This window comes from Chenopodium quinoa, unplaced genomic scaffold, assembly GCF_001683475.1.
Source record: "Chenopodium quinoa cultivar QQ74 unplaced genomic scaffold, ASM168347v1, whole genome shotgun sequence".
Classification (NCBI taxonomy): Eukaryota; Viridiplantae; Streptophyta; class Magnoliopsida; order Caryophyllales; family Amaranthaceae; genus Chenopodium; species Chenopodium quinoa.
The window spans coordinates 1,250,907-1,272,203 of record NW_018744603.1 but is presented as its reverse complement, the minus strand read 5'-3'; the positions used below and the strand labels follow the sequence as shown (position 1 = coordinate 1,272,203).

The 21,297-nt window shown below is 33.8% G+C and overlaps 2 protein-coding genes and 1 long non-coding RNA gene across 3 annotated transcripts; 1 reads left to right on the top strand and 2 right to left on the bottom strand.

The window, feature by feature from the left end:
- Positions 1-7,915: 7,915 nt before the first annotated feature.
- On the bottom strand, positions 7,916-9,474 carry LOC110699979 (protein FAR1-RELATED SEQUENCE 5-like). The gene is made up of 3 exons (XM_021877466.1): positions 9,068-9,474; positions 8,191-8,704; positions 7,916-8,128 (listed from the first exon to the last, which is right to left on the bottom strand). Exons 1-3 carry the CDS (start codon positions 9,472-9,474, stop codon positions 7,916-7,918), a joined length of 1,134 nt encoding a protein of 377 aa, XP_021733158.1.
- A 1,746-nt stretch (positions 9,475-11,220) lies between these two features.
- LOC110699964 lies at positions 11,221-12,387 on the bottom strand. Its single transcript, XR_002507052.1, has 3 exons — positions 12,147-12,387; positions 11,686-11,802; positions 11,221-11,460 (listed from the first exon to the last, which is right to left on the bottom strand). It is a non-coding gene; the product is annotated as an uncharacterized LOC110699964 (long non-coding RNA).
- Positions 12,388-13,810: 1,423 nt separating this feature from the next.
- LOC110699978 lies at positions 13,811-14,536 on the top strand. The gene has a single exon (XM_021877465.1). The coding sequence runs from the start codon at positions 13,811-13,813 to the stop codon at positions 14,534-14,536; it is 726 nt and encodes a 241-aa protein (XP_021733157.1).
- The last annotated feature ends 6,761 nt before the right edge of the window (positions 14,537-21,297 follow it).

Below are 21,297 nucleotides of genomic sequence, written 5' to 3'. Positions count from 1 at the left end.
TAATGTTCATTGAATATATGTGTATGTGTTTCTCATTTTATATTTATCATATTGAGTTTTTGCTTAACAGGTTTGTTACTTTGATAGACTACAAAGGCAAAATGTGATTATGCCTAGGCAAATTCCTCTAATCAAGGAATGGAATAGCGATAAAATAGCAAAAAGAATTGCTATTGAAAGGAAGCTAGGCTTTGGGTGTAATACCCCGTATTTTTATGTATTTTTATAAAGTATTTAAGTACTAATAAAATGTGTTGTTAAGGGCTAAAGTATTTTAATTAAATATTTTAAAGGGTAAAATATTTTAAATATAAGGTTTTATAAAAGTAAAATATATTTTGGGCCAAACATTTATTAATTATTGGGCAATGTAAATTATTCCTACATACTCTTATTGGAACAACCCATTCCAAAACCCATAACTTAACCCCACATTTTTATAAGCCCAAATTTAACCCTACACTCTCTACTCTATAAATACCCCCATTATTACCAAAAATTTCGCACACAAAAAGGTTAGTCTTATTTTCTTTCTCCTTTGTTTTATTAATTTGTGTAATTATAACTATTGATTTATGGGTTCTGATTTTATTGTTTGAAATTAATTTAATTAGTATCAAATTTTTATTTTTGATGATTAAACTTTAGAATTTTCAGATTTTGTAAATTTTATAACCCAGGGTTTTTAAAAATTGAAAATCATGATTTTAGGGTTTTTATGAATTATTGATTTAGGGCTTTTATAGTAATGATGTTTTGAAATTTTGGTGATTATAACTACTTATTAGTTTAAATTAATTCCAGATTATTTTGAACATGTAAATTCATGTTTTAATTATTAGATTTCCGTTCGTTAATTTTAATCCCGTTTTAATCCCGATCAGGTTCTGAACTCCTCCGATTTTGATAAAAAAGTAGTGTTTTTCGTGTGGAAACAACGATTTAAAAGAGACACACTACCTTTGGTAGTGTGCACCACCCTCGTGGCCAAATTCAGCCTCTAAATATGATTTTCGGGCAGTTTTTGATTTTTAACGAAGTTTTTTTTACGCTTTAAATTTATCCTTGAGTTTAAAGGGTAAGAGACAAATTCAGCCTCTAAATATGATTTTCGGGCAGTTTTTGATTTTTAACGAAGTTTTTTTTTACGCTTTAAATTTTATCCTTGAGTTTAAAGGGTAAGAGATAATTTAATGTTTCTATGGATAATTTAAGTATAAAGATGTATTTTGATGAAGTTTTAAAGGATTTTTGATTAATTTAAAATGTTGGAATTTTATTTAAAGTAGTATAATTGTGATTTTTAATAAAAGGGTGTGATTACCCATTAAAAAGGTGTTTAATTAGGGGTTTTTTTTAAAATAATTTTCAGATTATTATAAGTTATTTAAAGTTAGTTTAAGTTGCTGAAAATTGTGAATACAAGGGTAATTAATACAGTATTATTGTCCCTTTATGTAGGAGACTTGGATCGAAAATTGTTGTAGAGTACTCGGTTATTTTAAGAGCTTATTTGAGGTACGTTCACGTACTTAGCTTATTTTGATGATGTAGAATCATGCTAGGCTTGATTTCAATCATTTACAAGTAGTATCATGCTACGGTTTATGTATGGAATTGTGAAGTATAGGTGTTGGTGATTGAATTGTGAAGCATGAATTATTTGTGATGGTCTATGGATTTGAAAGTTTGATTTTTGCATGATTATATGGACTATACTTTTAATTATGGCATGTTAGAGTGCATGTCTAATTAAACTACATGTTTAATTTGGCTTGGAATATTGTAAAGGAATTTTATTATGGTTCATATAATATTTAGTGATGCTTTAAGCATGAGGAAGAAGCTATATAAGTGTCTATGTACACGAGGAATAAATTGTATGTTGGTGCCTTTGTGCACTTAAGGTGTTTTTAACACCGAGGGATAGGATTTTTGGCGCTTTATGCGTTTAAGGTGTCTTTGACACTGAGGTAGAATTAAAAGGGGTTCAACATTAAATAATATGTGGTCACTAATTATTCAAGAATTAAATTGGTATGTTTGGTTGATTGAATAATTATTGTTGATTGATTTATTATGCTTTGAGAGTCATCACTAAGTCCAATAACATGTAAATAATGTAAAGTGAAAGAGATTACGCACCAAAACTCTTGGAACGTATATACCTTGAGTATGAACAATGGGGGGAGTTATGGGGTTTTATATTTAACCATAACTTCTAATGGAGTATAGGACGCTTTACATTCCTTTTTATTTGTTATTATGCGCAGAACTTCCGCCACCTTTGAGTGGTTTTGTTGCTGGAACGGTTAGCTCCCGTGTCAGTTAACCTCAATTTATTTGGGGGAGGTAGAGTTGGAAACCCGTTCGATGCGTAATCCACGCTAAATAAATTATTTAGTGTCTAGTTGAAGAGTCATGTTGAATGTTGTGTGTGTTTGTAAACAGGTGCAATGAGGTAAGTGTGTGTTGATAGGTGAAAGCATGTTAGTGTATTTAATTACGCTTATGTACTCAGCTTTGCTGATTTTGTATGTTTATGTGTTTTGGCCATGTCTTTATCTTGGCCCTATGATGACCCATTTTTAATGGAGAGTAGTGGGGACAAGTAGAGATAAACTTTTCAGGTATTGAAGCATATTCATGACGGGGCATGAGAGAAGAGTGAATCATCCTAGATTCCATTAGTTTACGATGTGTTTTATGCTTTAGTCATTCATGACATATTTTATGTGGACTAACGCAAAGGTTTGGTTTTGGAACGGTTTTGAATAAGGGCCTTTAATGGTTCCAAGTTGTATTTTGATTTTATTTGACTTTGTTTGTTTTGGTTTTAAACTTTACTTTCGTTGGTTGACTTTTCAAGTTGACTTATTTTGAATGGTTTTGAAATTAGCCTTCCGCTGTGTGACTTTGATAATTGCCTTAGCCGTTTTCACGGTGACGGTAATATCTTAGATATTCCTATTTAAAGTTTTAAATAGGGCAAAACATGTATTTTTAAAGAAATGAATTTCAAGGGTGTTACATTGGGCTTGGCACACTATTGGATAGAATTCAAATCCAAGATGGTGCTCCCCAGATTTTAGTTATTGAAGGTGGAGAGGAGCTTCAAAATCAACAACTGCAGCAAGAACAACAACAACAACATGACCAAGTACAAGAAAAACAACGGCAACAATAAAAACAACAACAGCAACAACAAGAGTTTCAAGAAGAACAGCAAAAGCAACAGTAACAGTAACAGGTTCAAGAGGAACAACAACCTCACCAAGAACCTTCTGATTTACAGGTATGCATAGAAAGTTAAATGTTCTTTTTTTTTATATAAATGCATGTTCTTGTTCTTATAATTGCATGTTCTTTTTCTCATAATCGCATGTTCTTTAATAGGTATATTTATGTTCTTTTTCCATCTAATAGAATGTGTATGTTCTTTTTCAAATAATTCCTTGTTCTTTAATAAGTATACTTATGTTTTTTTTTTCATCTAATAGAATGCATGTAGTGTGTAAATTGACCTATGTATTTTTAAAAAAATTACATGTTCTTTATCAATTATACTTATGTTCTTTCACATTTAATTAAATGTATATGGATGTAGCATGTTCTTTTATAGTTACACTTATGTTCCTTTTCATTTTATTGCATGTTCTTTTAATTTATGTTGTATGTTCTTTTACAGGAGTATACCCAGTTGCTTCGTCAAGCAACAGAAAAAATTGCTTCTGACTTTGTGAACCTCTCCAAAATTCTGAAAATGGGAGAGAGGTTCCATAACAGACCATTGGATGGAGATGCCACATTGCACAATGTAACTATAATGTGGTCCAAACTTTCTGGTCTTAAATTATCGGAAGAAGTGAAAACAAATGTACCTTCTCAAAGAGTTGAGGGGAGTTCCATCCTTAGCCAAGATACAGAGTTATTTACATCTGACTGGTTTGGTGAGATGATTGACAATGTTGTAAAGAACGTTGGTGTGGAAAGAACAACCATGGAGAGAGAGAAAAAAGGAGGTGAAGAGGAGGATTCTCAACCCACTGAGTTAGAGCCATTGGTGTTTAATGTGGTTACCCCGTTGACTACACCACCACAATATACAGGTGATCTAGACCTGAAGCTAGCATTGAGCATATCGATTCCTCTGAATTTGTGAAGCCAGCAATTTTCTGACATTGGTAAATTTAATTCAGTATTCACTGAGCAGCAGTTGGAATCAAGTGCACCAGAGGAGATGTTAGGTGGTTAAAAGACAGGGTAACTAATAATCCTAAAATGTGATTTATGATTTGTGTGGTATATTTACTTAGATTTGAATGATTTGGAATACAAATCTGTAATATTATGTATTATTGAGATTAATGTTGTAATGTTCTATTTTATATTCACTATTACTGAAATGTTATTTATCACTTCATAAGTTGTTCTTTGTAATTTCATACGATGTTCTTTATGATGTCTTATAATATTCTATATAGTGTAATGTTCTGTTTGCTTTCATATAATGTTCTCTATGGTTGAATGTGATGTTCTTTGTTATTTTATTTAATGGTTTTTTTATGGTTTCATTTAATTTTCTTTTTAATTTTATGTAATGTACTGTATGGTTTTTTTTTTTTATATATATATATATTCACTATTAATGATGTAGTGTAAAAAGGGTTCCAAATGAAAGCAAGGATGAAGGTAAATTTGAGAAGGTGGTAGAAGATAAAGTAGCTGAAAATCACAGGTATATACATATATAGATAGACTTTATAATTATTATGGGTTATTGTTGTTACTTCATAAATATTTTTTTTATAATTATTGCTTTTTACAGTGATGCAACTGAAAAAGAGATGGTTAAGGAAAAAAGGCAGAAAGGAAAGGAGGAAAAGAAGGAAAAAAGGTATACATTCTTCTATAAAAAAAACTGTATGTTACTGTATGTTCTTTATGATTTCGTTTTTTGTTCTTTTTAATGCATGGATTATAATTTTTTCATATAATTATTATACTGAATAGTATGATTAATTATATATGTGTGCATTTTTAGTGAAGCAACTGCAGAAAAGGTAGATTGCAAAAAAAAAAAAAAAAAAAAAAAAAAAAAAAAAAGAAAGGAAAGGAGAAAGTGGAAGAACAAAGGTATTTGTTCTATTTTATAAAACTATATGTTTTTTTTAAAGTAATGAATGTTATTTCATGTGATATGTATGTTCATTTACATAAAATTATTTTTGCAGTGTTTGTCCAGAACCTAAAAAGAGAGCTAGGAAGTTGGGACAGGTTTACAGGTCTCCTTTTCCTAGTGCAATATTCTCATTTGATAGAAGGCACAGATGAGTTCAAAGAAGCTTTACTGGAATATGCTTTTTCAGATGAACTTGATGAAGAGTATGATTTTATTCCTTGTACTAAACTATGCCTTTTCATATGAACTTGATGAAAAGCAAGCTTTATTGTCCTTATTTAATATTTTATTTTTGTTTTCTTTTTATGTAGTGAGCTATTTTATGACGACAAATTTGCAATGTTGACAAGAAAATTGGTCAAAACAATGGATAACAATGTATACATCTACAGCGATGTAGTTGATGCTTTTTGTCTCATCCTCAATGCAAAAAATTCTGCTGATGATAAAAAGAGGATTTTCTTCCCAAATGCAGCCATTGTAAATGTAGTTCAATTGATTCTATTCCCTTTTTTTTAAGGATATATTATTAGTTTGATTCTAATCCTTTTTTTTTTATAAAACATAGAACTTGTTATGCGTGAGCGAGGCGTATGTTGATAATAATCAAGAAGCTACATATGGTATTAAATATGTTAAATTCGAAGAGACTATCAGATTTTGGCTAATTGATTGCAATATAGAATCAGTTCAAGGATATCAGATGGTAAGTCATATAATGTTCTTTAATTTTCAAGTAATGTTCTTCTGATTTTATTAAATGTTCTTTTCATAGATTAGTTACACATGTTTGTAACTTCCTTAAATATGTTCTTCTTATTTCATTAAATGTTCTTTTAGATACATGTGTTGTTCTTTCACGATTATATCATGTTCTTTACAATATATTCAATGTTTTTTAAAGTACATGTTCTTTTATCTGCCTGTTTCAGTTCTTTTTCCCTATGTATGCGCATGACCACTTTTATGTGATGGTCATAAATACAAAATCAAAGGATGTGGAAATTCTGGATAATAGACCAATTGTAGAGGGTGTTCCTTTTTCAGAAAAGTACCATGACTTTCCTGAGAAGTTGGTAAGGATGTTCTTAAACTTTTATAAAAAATGAATGTTTTTAATTACAATATATAGTGTTGTTTTTATCTAACTTTTATATTTTTTCGTTGTGTATGGTAGAGGCATGCCTTCTCAATTTACCTGAAGCAACATGGGATGAAGTTATGGGAAAAAGTCCTCAACTATGAAATAAAATTGATAGACATGCCCTGGAGAACGTTGGACAACAATGTTCATTGCGCAATATACGCAATGCGCCATATGGAGACATACTTCGGGAAGCGTAAATGGAATTGTGGCTTGAAGGCTAATTATGTAAGATAATTATATTTTGTTATTTTTTTTTAAATAACAAACATTAATGTTATTCTTTTTTTTTTGTGGGTGAATAGTTTGATGCATTGAAGGCACTTAGAATACAGTACACATATTAGATTCTTGTGGATTAAGTGAACAAGCGCCATGCAGATTTTAGCATGAAGGCCAAGAAATATTTCAAGGAAATTAGGATTGATTAGACACATTTGTGTTAGTTTTTGAACTTGAAGATTTATTTTTTATATGTTTTTTTTTGCTCATGGCTGTTTCTGAAAATTTGGATGTTGTTGAACAATTAGCACTGTTTATTTTTTGAATAGTTGGGACTAATAAACTTTGGAAGCATATTGATTTTGAAGGAAGAATAGAATATACATATACAATGTTCTTTATACAACATGTGTTCTTCTGATTTTATGTAATGTTCTTTTGATTACATCTGATGTTCTTTTTATACAACATTGTGTTCTTTTGATTACATCTGATGTTCTTTTGATAACTTCTGATGATCTTTTTTTTTAGTGCAATATTCTTTTAAATTATTTTGCAACATATGTCTTGTAAACCAACACAAAATATGTCTTTTTATAGGCCACAGTAATCACCATTAATATGCAAAATATGTCTTGTTTTAAAAAATTAATTTGAAACAGAGTGTTCTCATTTATAATATTTTATAAAAAAAATTAAAAAAAAATAAAAGGACAAATATGAAAAAAAAAATGTTAACGTAGACTAAATAGTACATATCATTTATTCTCTAATTGGTGAGCGTATAATATTCACTTCAAAATAGTCATCAGGCTCGAAAAACTCCAAAGACCCTCCAAATTCATTGGAATGTGCCAGAATATTTCCATCAGGTATAGGGAAGAAATCCTTCCAAAAAAAAAATTATTTAAGTAAAAGAGCAATATGTATAAAATGAAAGAACAAGTTGTAACCATAAAATAATGTAATATAGTATAATAAAGAACAATATATACCTTAATCGTAGTCTGTGCTTTTTGTTTCATCTTTGAAACACCCTTTGTGCTTTTCTTTTTCCATGACTTTATCTTTTGACCTTTTAGCTTGTTGGAAACCTTTTCCTGTGTGCTTTTCCACCTAGTATTCTTTTGACCCTTTTTCCTTTTTTGGATAGGATCCTTAACATCAACCTGAATTGCGTGCTCTTTAACAATGCCTCTATGTTCTCTTTCAAGGCCTCCATGTTCTTTTTCAAGGCCTCTATGTTCTTCAGCCAATTCCGCAAATATTAATAGTGGTTCTAATAGACTGCCATCACCTTTATCTTGAGTAACATCTTGTTCATTCGTTTTTGATGACTCAGATGGCACATCTTTATCTTCTCCCATTCAGAGCTTAATCCTAGCAGTGCATTCTTCAATTGCTTCCTCAATGACTGCTCGAGCACTCAAGTCATTCTGTGCCCGATCTACAAGTGTGATAAATGTACGAATATGATACAATCTCCATACACTACAAGGAGTGACACCCATTTCAGCAACATCATTGTCATCAACTCTAGTGCACATAGCAAAATTTGTCCATCTCTTGCAAATGTATCTCTTCGGGATATAAGTAATGTTGTTTAAGTGTAAGACACGAAATGGGTGCTTGCACAACAAACCTGCCTCACCAAATATTTGTAAGTACAATCAACAGTAATTGTTGATTCATCAAATGCAACAGTATGCATGATCAAATCCTTTTTTAGATGCCCAACATGATATTCATAAAGAGGAGGTTGAAATCCTATTAGCTTGGCCGTGCAAGGAACACCATTGACAAAATTGTCTTCAAAATGTACATAGATTTGAATAGTATAAATCTTCCTAGCATGCTCCAACAGTCCAATATCTGCCCAAACTAAATGACTATTTCCGGTCATACTATCATAATCATTACTACCTTCTCTACTCCTCCACTCATCAACAACCTCAATAAAAGTAGTGTAGAAATCACATAGACCATGAGTGGCATGTAGTCGACGGGAAACTGATTTGTTCATAGTTTCACTCCTCTGAGATGACATAACACCGCCACTAAAATAATCTTTGGAATATGCAGGACACCATATCTCTTTGATATTATACAGATTTTGCAGCCATTTATTATCTGTGCATTTGTACGTTTTTTGCATGCTATAAAATAAAAGAACATCATACTAAGTGAAAAGAATGTCAAATATAATAGAAAAGAACATCTGTCTACTTTAATCCAGCACATTGTGTTCACTTGAGAGGAACATCAAATGTATGTTAAAAGAACATTAAACGTACAACACAAGGAACATTCTTTTAAGTAAAAAGAATATCACATATAATAAAAGAGAACATCTGTCTATATTAATCCATCATATTGGGTGTACTTGAGAAGAACATCAAATAAATTACAAAAGTACATTAAACATGAAAATAAAGAACATCATTAAGCAAATTAAAGAATATTGAAGCAGTAAAATATTTAAATAACATAAATTTAAAATAATTAATTTATAGCGTTACCTTGACCAATAGTTCTCGAATTCTTGAATAGTATCTGTATACTTCAAAACAATATCAAACAAATCATTAAAACCTTTCTTTGCTCTAAGTCCTTTGATATTTTTCTTTGCATTCTCTCCAATATGCCACATACATAATCGATGTCGGGAATTTGGGAAAACAACCTTAATTTCTTTGGCCATTGCTTGAGCTTGGTCAGTCATTATTGTCACAGGATGTTTGTCACCCATGGATTTCAAAAAAGTATTGAACAACCACTCAAACGACTCCCATTTTTCATTGATCAAGAAGCCAATACCAAGCATGACATTATTGTTATGATGATTCATACCAACAAAAGGTCCACAAATCATACCATATTTGTTTGTAGGGTACGTTGTATCATAATAAATCTCCAAAAGCAACATAATCTACCTTCATTCTATTATCACGAAAGAAGAAAGATTGCAAATGACCTTTTTCATCAACATCAAAGTCATAATAAAAGTCATACTCACTGAATTTCCTCTCCTTAAAATAGCTTTGCATCACAGCCATCAAACTTCATTTTCTTATGTTGAGATAAAGCACCATACGCATCCCTACAAAGAAATGAAAGATTTGCCTATCCACCAACTTGATGCTTTAAAACACGCACTACATCAACAACAGGTATACTACTCTCAGTCAAGCTACTCATCATCACAACTTGTTCATTAGTAACCTGTATACAAAAAAAAAACACATTGTTTCAAAAAGAGAACATCATGTATTTGGTAAAGAACATATATTGCGCATTAAAGAACATGTTTTAAAAAAAAATTTATAGTAATGTCCAATAATTTTAAAATTGTACCATTACCTTCCTATGAGACCTAATCAAATGTCTCTTTGAAACAGGAACCCTACTATGATTATGAACCATAGTGTGATTGACCACGACATACAAACCAAAAACCTTATCAATATCAAATTGTATATGAGCCTTGCAACCTGTGGGGAAATTCCTCTTTTGGTAAACTTTTGGTTGTTCACCATGCTTCTTCTCTTGCTTAAAGTCAGCAAAAGAACACACCAAAAAGCGTTGCCTAGGTGTCCTATCTTTGTCTTCTCTACGATTCAACCTATCTTTACGTGTACCAAAGCCATGTTTAAATGCCTAACTATTATCAAATCATAAGCCTCTTCATCAGACTTGGCTTTTCTGTCAAATAATTCTGATTCAGTTGCCTCGGTAAAACCTGAAATATGAGATCAAAATACATATATATATTAAGATGATGTTCTTATATAATAACATGGTGTTCTTTTTTATGTAGAGTATGTTCTTTAATATATTTGAAATATTTTTTTATGACATGCACATTGATAACGACACATTGATTACAGAAAAATACAAAACAGAGTACAACAAAAGTATGTGACGTTTTCAGAAAAGAACATGCTATTTGAAGAAAAGTACATACAGAGTACTACAAAGTACATATATAATTAACAATTGCACATGCGTTATTATATAAAATCAACATTGATTTCAGCAACAATGACATATAATAACAAATATAAAAGAACATATCTAAATAATCAAAGTACTTCATCTTCAACCTTACACAAATTATTGTAAACTTAAAAATATGATGTAAATCGATAATAAAAATAAAATTAGTAATAATAACTAAATTTAACATTCAAAATTAAGGATTAACAACTGCAAAAATAAAATCGATTAAACAATTCACCTTCATCGAGGTTTACGATACCCTCGACTTCACCTTCATCGTTGATATCATCATGATTTGCATCATCAACAAATCTAGCATTAGAATCATGGCGAAATTCAGATTAATACACTACTACAAAAAAGGGCTTGTAGAACAGTTGAAACAGGCTTTATAGAGCGACTAAGGACCGTTCTTCTGCTAAGCGATGTGTAAAGTATATAAAACGGTTAAGAGAGGCATTTTGTTTGCTTAACTATAGAGTACGGTTGTCAGACATAACCATTCTCTTTTCCCTTCCTAAGATATGGAAATAGATCCATTACCAAAGAGAACGGTTTTGTAAGCCAACAGTTCTCTATTCTACTTTTTTTTTATAAAAAAAAAATTGCACAATATTCGACATCTAATTTATAAATAGAAAATTTTAAATAAAAATATATAGAGTACAGTATATAAAATTGAAGTCTAAACTACAAGAGCATAAAAGTTTATACAATTAATGTAAAAACAAATAAGAATATAACAAGATATCAAAGGAAAATAAAAAGAAACTAGTTACAAAGATCTATATGCACTCCATCTTCTCATCTTCTAAAAAAAAAAATCTGTATGCACTCCATCTTCTCATCTTTATTTTTGAAGACTTGACTTCTCATCTTTTTTATGAAGACTTCTCACCTTTATTTTATTAACCTGCAAAAATATGAGCAACAATTACACAACTAATCGAAAAATATCACTTCTAATATCATTCAAGTCCATAAAAACAAGTTCCACCATTAAACTAAATCTTCTAGATTGTTCCCCAAACATTCCATATCGAAAAGCAGAAGACAAAAAAACGAATATGTAAATAAGAAAAAATCAACCCCAAATTTAATTAAAAGTAAAATTACAAAAAAAGGCAAAGAATCATACGGTAAAACTTCTTAGTGGAGTTAAAGCATAGCGTTTACGATCTGTCAATGGTGACCACCGCAAGTCCTATGAAGTTGAATACCTCCTTCCAATCGGGTCGCCGTGGACATGGCCGAACTGCACAACATGAGTAAAACCATGAATTGAAACAAACTACAGTATATAAATTTATGAGAACTATAATCTCACCATGAACCATTTACGAAACCTTAAAAAATACTTTCAAAACTAACCTCAAATTCAAGATCTGAATAATATTAATCAAGAAAAATCAACAAGTCAGATCAAAACCATTATTATTTTGATTAAAAAAAAAGGTTTCGTCACAAAAATTGCTGGTCAAATAAATACAAAATTTCTTTTCGATTTTGGCACAACAGGATGATAATTGAAACCTTAATCATGTCAAATAATTTCAAGATAATTAAACAATTTCGATCAATTGAAAAATAGAATCGAACCTTTGAAGCCTTCTCCAGATCTGTGTTTGTCCAAACCCTAATTTTCCATTTCCTTAAAAGAGCAACGAAAATGGGAATTTAGGATTTAATCAAATAGAAAACTATGAACGTGAGAAAAATTGAAGATCTAAAAATTTTGAAGATTAAAAATTATGTTTTTAAAAGAAAAGAGTAATAGCATCCTATAGTTAGACATATTTTTTGGCAAAAGGAAGAAAACTAGAAAAGGCAACCATTTATTAGACGGAAGTAATACAGTAGTAATTTAAGGGTAAAAGACGCACAACGGCTGTTGTGAAACACCGTTCTATATTTACTTATTTATTTTATTTAAAATTTTTTAATTCAGGTAAATAAATAGAGAACGGTTGGATAAGCAAACCGTTCTATATTTTTCAACATATAGAACGGTTGGGAAAGGAAAACGTTCTATTTTGTTTTGCAAAACGCTTATCTATGTTAACCATTTTGTCTCTTGCGTTTCTTATTCCACTTTTTGTAGTAGTGATAAACCATTTTTAATTTCTTCTACAAGGAATTCAATTGATCGATTGTTAAATTTCTCTATGTAATTTTTACTCTGTAATTTTCTCTCTCTAAAAAGTTTGGTATGTCTATGATTTTCTCTCTCTAAATCTTTTTTGAAAATATCAGTTAACAAAAGTTACCAAAAACTGAAAGCTATAAACAATTAAGCACAATCCACGTGATAAAACTGTCTTCAAATTTTTTTTAAAAAAATTCGTGTAATTCAAAATTCAGGGAATTACTCTTGCCAACTCAGCAGGTGCAGCATGGTGCACCCTTGTGTACTATCAAACTTTCAGTAGATCTATTACTCAAGAATTCATGCCATAGTCTTCATCCAACTAAGGTAATCTCTTTTATATATATTTTTTTAATTTTAGATATGTTACAACTTATAATAATTTGATTTAATACATTTGTTCATCTATTAGTTTGTTCAGCTTTTACTAATTTTGTTTTCTTAATCTCGTCTCCCTCGGATGGAAGTTACAGATCCTAAATCAACTCAAACTGACGGGGGAAGAATCTGGTGAGCCAAAGTTTGAAATTCTTAAGAAGATACGGGCTAATAAAGATAAAGGAAAGCAACTCGGGAATGTCTTCAAGCCTGCCTGGTAAGATTTTAAAAGCTCTAGAAATTGTTATTTGTTGTGTGGGTGAATTTTACATTTCTAGAACCTAGCCCATAAGGTAATATGTGCTTAATAAATGTGGCCAAAATCAGAGTTCTAATAGCAAATGTGCTACTGGTAATTTCCTTAGGCGTTCATATAGTTGTAAGAAAACATTGGTAGATAATGGTCTGAAAATTAGGAATCCTACCTTTTAATTTAGTAGGGTTACTACTACTACTACTACTATTACTACTACTACTACTACTACTACTACTACTACTACTATTACTACTACTACTACTACTACTACTACTACTACTACTAAATGTGTTTAGGAATCACTATTGTAACCCTATATATATTTGATCAATGGAATCACTCCAATTTGAGGAGTTTTACACAAAATCTAACATGGTATCACAGCACATGTTTTGATCAAACCTCATTTCCGCAATTTTTATTTTTTTCTTTATTCTAGCCGACCACCTCCCTAAACACCGTAGCTTCCCCTAACCGCCCACCATGACCAAGGAAGACAGTGATAACTCATCTTCCTCTGACTATCATCCTGCCTTTGGAGTGAATAACATCAAGAATGTAATCCCCATGATTCTTGATCGTGATAAGGTCCAATATTCAAATTGGGTTGAGCTCTTTGAATGTCATGCTCATGCTTACAATGTTTTAGATCATATTGACCCAAAAACTTCACGGCCTATAGGTATATCGGATGATTTATGGAAGAAACTTGATTCGGTTGTTAAAAACTGGATTTATGGCACAATATCTCGTGATTTGCTTGAAACGATTTTGTGCAAGGGAGCCACGGCTCAAGAAATTTGGGATAAGCTCAAGGCGATTTTTCAAGATAAAAAAACTACTAGGGCGGTATATCTTGAAGATCAATTCAATGCTTTACATGTCTCCAATTTTAATGGCATCTCTTCTTACTGTCGTGAGTTGAAGAACTTGAAGGATCAATTGGCCAATGTTAATCAAGCGGTGTCGGAGCAAAAGATGGTGATTAGGTTGGTCTTGGGTCTCGTAGGTACTGATTTTGACACTGTTGCTGCCATTATCCAAAAATCAGACCCGCTGTCATCTTTTGAAACTGCTCGATCTCATCTTCTTCTTGAGGAGTCAAGGCGTGCCAATGATAATAGTGCTTTCGCGTCGTCCTTCGTACCCCAATCAAGCACCTCGAGCTCCACTAGCACCACAACCGTGCCACCACAACAACAGCAGTAGCCGACCGGCAAGGGTGGCGGCACAGGTGGACGCGGCAGGGGACGCAACCGTGGCCGGGGCAAGGGTCGTGGCCGTGGGCAATCGCAACAGCAGCAGCAACCCCCACCCCAGCATCAAGGTGCGTCTATATGGGGGGGGGGGGTGCTCAGCAACAACAGTGGGCAGGGACAGCAGGTCATACAATGGGGGTATGCACCTTACCCCTACCTACAACAGGGACCAGCACCAAGGCTAGCCTACCCCGCATCAGCCGCAGCACCCGCAACAGCCACATGCACACTACATAGGCCCCTCGCACCAGCAGCAACACTTTCATGGCCAAGGTTCGAAGTACGGTGCAACAATGACTCCAACCGAGCTAGGCAACGCATTCTCGACTATGAGTCTACCAAATTATGACCCGTCTTGGTACATGGATTCCGGTGCTACTTCCACATGACAAATCAAGCCGGTAATCTCTTACCCCTTTTTTAATTTAATAACTCATCATTGTATTCATGTGGGTAACGGTTAACGCATTCCAATAACGGGTTATGGTCACTCTACTATTGCTAATAAATCCCTTGCTTTACGTGATGTCTATCTAGCCACACAAATTATCAAAAACTTAATTTTTGTTAGAAAATTTACTTCTGTTAATTGTGTGTCCATAGAGTTTGATCCTAGTGATTTTTTTTGTGAAGGATCTTCGAACGGGGAATCTAATAACCAGATGCAATAGCGCGGGGGATCTTTATCCTGTCACCACAGCTCCATTAACTTGCCTAGCCATATCTCTCACAGCCTTGTCTCCATCCACATGGCACAACCGTCAAGGACATCTGGGGACACCCACCATGATTTTCTTAAAAATAGGAATTTTATTGATTGTAATAAGGAGCTTGACTCCAATACTTGTATTGGTTGTCAATTGGAAAAACACACTCTGTGGGGAATAGTTTCAAGCCTTAAAAATCCCACTAGTTTGAACCCCACTGTGATCATACACTAAAGTACGGTGGCGTCCAAAAGGGAAGAAGATAGAGCAAAAGAGTCGCCAACAAGTTTTTAAGGAACTTGTAAACCATCACGAGGTGAAGGTTACACCCCTTAACGATCCAAGAGATCGTCAACTCCATAAGGTCATGAACCAAATAAGGGTTTGGGGATGATGGTACAAATCCAACCTAAAAGAGATTGAACCTGCCCTAATAATAGGCCTCTACTTTATTCTGCTCGTATTCATGTGCGCTTTCTGACTAACATACAATCAATAGGATCAACCCTAAACCTGTTTAATGTATGTTGGTTGAATTTAATGCACAAATAAACTATTATTGGCGATCACTTGAATTATAATCACAATTAACCCTAATAAGATTATAAATTATCTTATTAAGCGTGATTGCAAGTACCAATTCCCTTTAAACATGCAATAAAAGGTGATCAAACAATAACAATAAATATAATCAAGCAACATAATAAATAATCAACATCATGAATAATAATTATAAATAAAATAATCATCATCAAAATAATAATAACAATAATATTCACAATCATCATAAATTATAACAATTATAATCATAATCATGTTCATGTTAATATTAAAGCATAATAAAAATAGCAAGATCCTAGGCATGATACTAACAAGATTAATAACAAACCCTACCATGTCACTAAACAATAAAAATCAAATATTTAGCCCTAACATGATACTAACATGAATAAATATTAGGAAGAATATAGGAAGCATCGTACTTTTAATCATACTTGATATTATAGTTACCCTAGACATGATACTAGGAATCAAAATAACAATCTAAGCATGATATCTACATCATAATATCAATTAATCAATTAAAGCACTTACTTGGATGCCTCGTACCTCTTTCTAATAGCAAAATACACGCGTTAGTAACTTCAAGGAAAAATAATAATAAAAGCAATTAAATTAAATAATTGAAACAGAGATTTGGGACCAAACCCTCAGAAATTAAAACCTTTCACGTCTAGGGCGAAGGCAACTTCGAATATGGCTAGGTGTTTCTAGATCTTGCAAATGCGGAATTTTGTATTAAAAAGCAAAGTTTAGAAAAGAAAGAATGAATGAAGATTGATGAATGAAGATTGATGAATGAGATGAATGAATTGAAGAGTTGATGAATGATTTGTGAATGAAAAGAGTTGATGAATGAAGAAGAGAATTGATGATTCTTGGTGAATGATGAAGATAGTTGGTGAATGATAGATGTAGATGATGAATGAAAATGGAGTTTTTAATACGATATTTATAGAGAAAATCATCCAAAAAAGATAATTTAACAAAACAGAGTCTGAAGATCGCAGAAACACACTGGCGCCAGCCCTGGCTAGTTGGCGCCAGGCACCAGTGGCTAGCGTCAGGCGCCAGGCACCAGTGGCTAGCGTCTGGCGCCAAGCCTGGTTCCAGGCGCCAAGGCCTGGGGTTGGACGCCAAACTTGTTTTCAACGCGTTTTCGAAAATCTGATAAATTTCACGTACTGGAAGATAAAATAATATAATTTCAATCGAAAATGCTATTTGATCTTGATTAAAACTCTGAAGAATCCTAACTGAATTAAGAATGATAAAACCTTCTAGAATGTTCTAGAAGACTAAAACCATTCCTAATTACATTAGGAATGATAAATTATATTAGGCCCTCCCCTAGATCATTAGATTGTACTTAAAGCTCAAACCGGGCCCAGTTTAGTAAATTGGCCATAACTTCCTCAATATTCATCGGAATTGGGCTTATAATATATCGTTGGAAAGGTCTTTGCAAGCCCCATCCAAGTACACCACTATTGGACCCATATCATGGACCAAACGAACTGGATTGACTTTTTTCTTTAAAATAAAGTTTTCAAAATCAGGGAGAAGAGAAAAGAAATAAAACTTCCCGCAACACTAGACCTTTCCACACTTTCGTTTCATTCGATTATGATTCGACGTGAAAGGTACTCATCACCGGGTCTGGTTTTGGAGAGTCACAAATGGGTGTCTACAGAAGCCCCCACTTTGACTGAGTTTGGAGAAACGCAAGTTTCGAAAACGAAAGCCAAAGTATCCGATAGGGACGGAGAATGATTTAGAACGTTCTGCGATCCTAAATCAATCTTGTAACGCCGATACCTGCAAAACAATGTTATTTAAACAGATAAGAGAGTTAAGAAACGTGTATCTTGCACCGTCGAGCACACGTCTCTGAAAGTAACCGATTGTTGCTACTTTACTGTTTTGATGACCTCCTGCAAGCTAGAGAATGCCATCCCGCTTGAAAACCGCTACGCCCGTAACTGCTTCCAAATTAGAAGATTGCTTCGCCTGAAACTATCCTCCTCCGCAATGATAATATTCCACATCCTAGGGAACATTATCGAAGATTATTTCTCTCGAAACAATCCTCATCCGCATTGATAATATTCCGCGTCCAAGGGAATACTATCGAAGATTGCTTCTCTTGAAACAATTTTCAGCTGTTTGTGTCAACTCTCCATAATCCAGGGAACGCCACCTTGCTGTTTCGATGTTCACTCGTCTCTGAACAAAGAGCTTCTTTTTGATATGATCTTCTGAATAATGTGTCCACGCGTCTCTGAACGAAGAGCTTGATAATAGGATGCCCACGCGTCTCTGAGAAAAAGAGCTTGAATGAAACGTCCACGCGTCTCTGAACAAAAGAGCTTGAAAATAGGGAATGTCCACGTGTCTCTGAACAAAAGAGCTTGATTGATATGCCCACGCGTCTCTGGAGCAAAAGAGCTTCTGATGGAAATGTTCTCGCGTCTGTGAACAATAGAGCTTCGGTGCTTGAATGTTTGTTGCGATAATGTTCTGAAGAAAAATTTCCGAAGACCAACGTTTGTCGATCTCTAAAGCTCGCCTGAACTTTGCTTTCGCTAAAACCAGTATGTCAGTGTTTGCGTAATGAGCCATATCTTAGGCGCTTTAAGCTAAGTGAGACGATCTTTCATCAGGTCGATCACTTATTGCAATTGTAATCAAACTGACTACTTAATCATGTCAAATTGCTTATAGGGGCTAACTGGCGCGCCAAGGAACCCGAAATTGTTGTATGAAGTCGAAATCACCTTTCTGAGAGACTTCGAGCTCTGTTGTTGTTGAGATATTTCTGGCGCCAAGAATTAATTCTGTCGCTGAACGCTGTGATAGGGTCTTCCCTGTTCTGCTACACTTGTATTTATTTTTTACTATAGAACTTTGGCAATTTCTTTAATTATCTTAGGGTTGACCTAAGGCTTAATGTAGCTTGACTCATCGACTTGACACGACTCAAGGTATAAACTTAACTCGATATGTTTGACTGACTCGAGGTTGACTGGACTCGAAGTAAAATGAAACATGTGACTCGTGACCCGTGTGTGCATTGTAATGTGATCGTGCGACTCGAAAATGAAAAAAGCAAAAATTTTCCGTCATTTTTGTGGAGGGTACCGACTTTCTCCCGAAAAAGAAAGACGTGAAAAAGAGTCGAAATTTTGAAGGTGCATGTTGAATGAGCTTAGTAAAATGTCATTTGATACTATCTCTCAAGGTGCAAGGATTAATCCATCCTAGGCTATCTCAATGGTTGACTCAATGATGAAAGTATTTGGGTATCTTAGGCACGGAGGCTAAGCATTTCATACTTCGTGATGCAATGACAATTATGGGTGATGTTGATATGATAAGGTATGCTTCAACGTTGTGTTAAGACTTCATGACAAAGGGTTCCTAAAGGGAAGTATATTTGGTCATGTATCTGTGCAGTGTGTGATAGTGACACTAAAGCTAGGCCACAAGAGCTAAGTGTGTGGAAAAAACATATTGTTAGAAGAGCCAAATAATGGTGACTCTTAGGCTAGGTAAGCTAATGATGTAAGGACCAAGCCCCCAAGTCTAGCTCTAAGTGAAAAGGGATGAGCATTGGAGATTCCTTGATATGATCATGGTGTAAGTGTGTGAATGTGAATATGAATACATGTTTATTACGGCCGCACCTCGATGTGAGGTTGCCTACGTATCCGTTAGGAATCAGGCTGAACGTAGCTTTAGCCAAACCTCGCACAAGTGTGTGTATACCTCAAAAAGGTCTTTTTAAGGGTTTTAACGTGGTTAGGCTAAAGTTTTGAAGAAGAAGGGGATAAAGGCTCAAGACCCTAGATAAGCCCCCAAGGTGTGCAACTTCGCTTTTGAACCTTTGTATTTTCATGCTTGAGTTTCTACTCTTTTTTAGCTCTCTTTGCTTTAGCATTTATTTTATTTTTATAAGTGTGGGCAATCCCGATCATGCGGTCTATCACTCACTTGGCATTCATGTTTCTCAGGCACGATACCGAGTACTCGATAAGAGACGCAATCTGAGACGTGTTCTTATCGAAGATATTTTCATATCAAAGACATTGGAACACTTTCCCTTTTGTACACTTGTTTTCGTTTTTTATAATTGCTTATTTTTTGCTATTGCTTTCTTTTGAATTTGCTCAAGCTTTCTTTAGAATTGCATAAGTTTCACTCCATCCCATCCTAAGGTTAGGTAGATGTAGGTTGAAAAAAGAAGGGTCTATCGTTAGGCGAGGCTTAAAGTGGTTTATGAAGAAAGGATTGTATAATTGAAGGGTGAAATGAGATACTATGTGGCTACAAGGGGTGCCTCAAATCATTAGTATACCTTGTGCTTAATTCGACATGTTTTTTTTTTTTTTTTTTTTTTTTTTTTAAATGCAATGTAATGAAATGATCATATTCAAGGAAATAAATGCTCATTTTATTAAAAAGGGAAAAGAAAAGAAAAATTACAAACATAATCTAAAGGAAAAGAAAAGGTGCCTATGCTAGACTTATTGGGGAAAGGAAAAAATGAAAAAGAAATAGAAAAAGAGGTCATGAAATCTTGTCATTAAAGCTCGCCTCTTGTCTTGCGTTGTTTGCCTTATCATTACTTGCTTTTCTTGTTAACTGGAGGTATGGGAAGCTTGTTGTTATTAATCAAATGCTGGATGGCCTCCTTAAGCTTCCAACAGCTCTCAGTAGTATGACCCCTACCTTGGTGGTACTTGCAGTGTTCGTCTGGATTCCAACTAGGCGATGTTTTCTTAAGTGGGGGATATTTAGTAGGTCCAATGGGAGTAATTATTCCCTTGGCATGGAGTCGATTGAAAGCATCATTGTAGCTAATTCCAATAGGGGTAAATTTCCTTTTCGGTTGTTTTCGATTATCCATGGCTAGGATCTCACTAAGGTCGAAAGTACCAACACTATTACTAGAGTAGGTGTTTTCGGAAGAAGAAGGATAGTCGTTCTTCTTCCCTTTACAGCCACTGTTACCATTGTTACTAATCTTGGCCTTCTTGTCGCGCGGAGGAACATGAAGGAGATTTGAATCAATGAAGTCTTGAACACGATCCTTGAGGGCGAGACACTTTTCAGTAGTGTGACCGCGACCTTTATGGTATCGAGAATAGGATTTTGGATCGCAATTAGGAGAACATTTTTCAGATGGAGAGTCTTGACTGGGACCAATGGAGTGAATGAGACCTTGATCGTGAAGACAGTCAAAAGCTTCATTGTAAGTCATTCCTATTGGTGTGTATTCTACAATGGTCCGTTTTGCTTGTGGCTTAGGAGCATTGAGTTCTTCATTAAACTCTTGGCGAGAATTTGGTTCGATGACCATCACCTGATTTGCTAATCCTTCTACCATATTCAAAAGCATGGCAACGACATCTTGCAGTTTTCTAATTTCCTCTTTTAGACT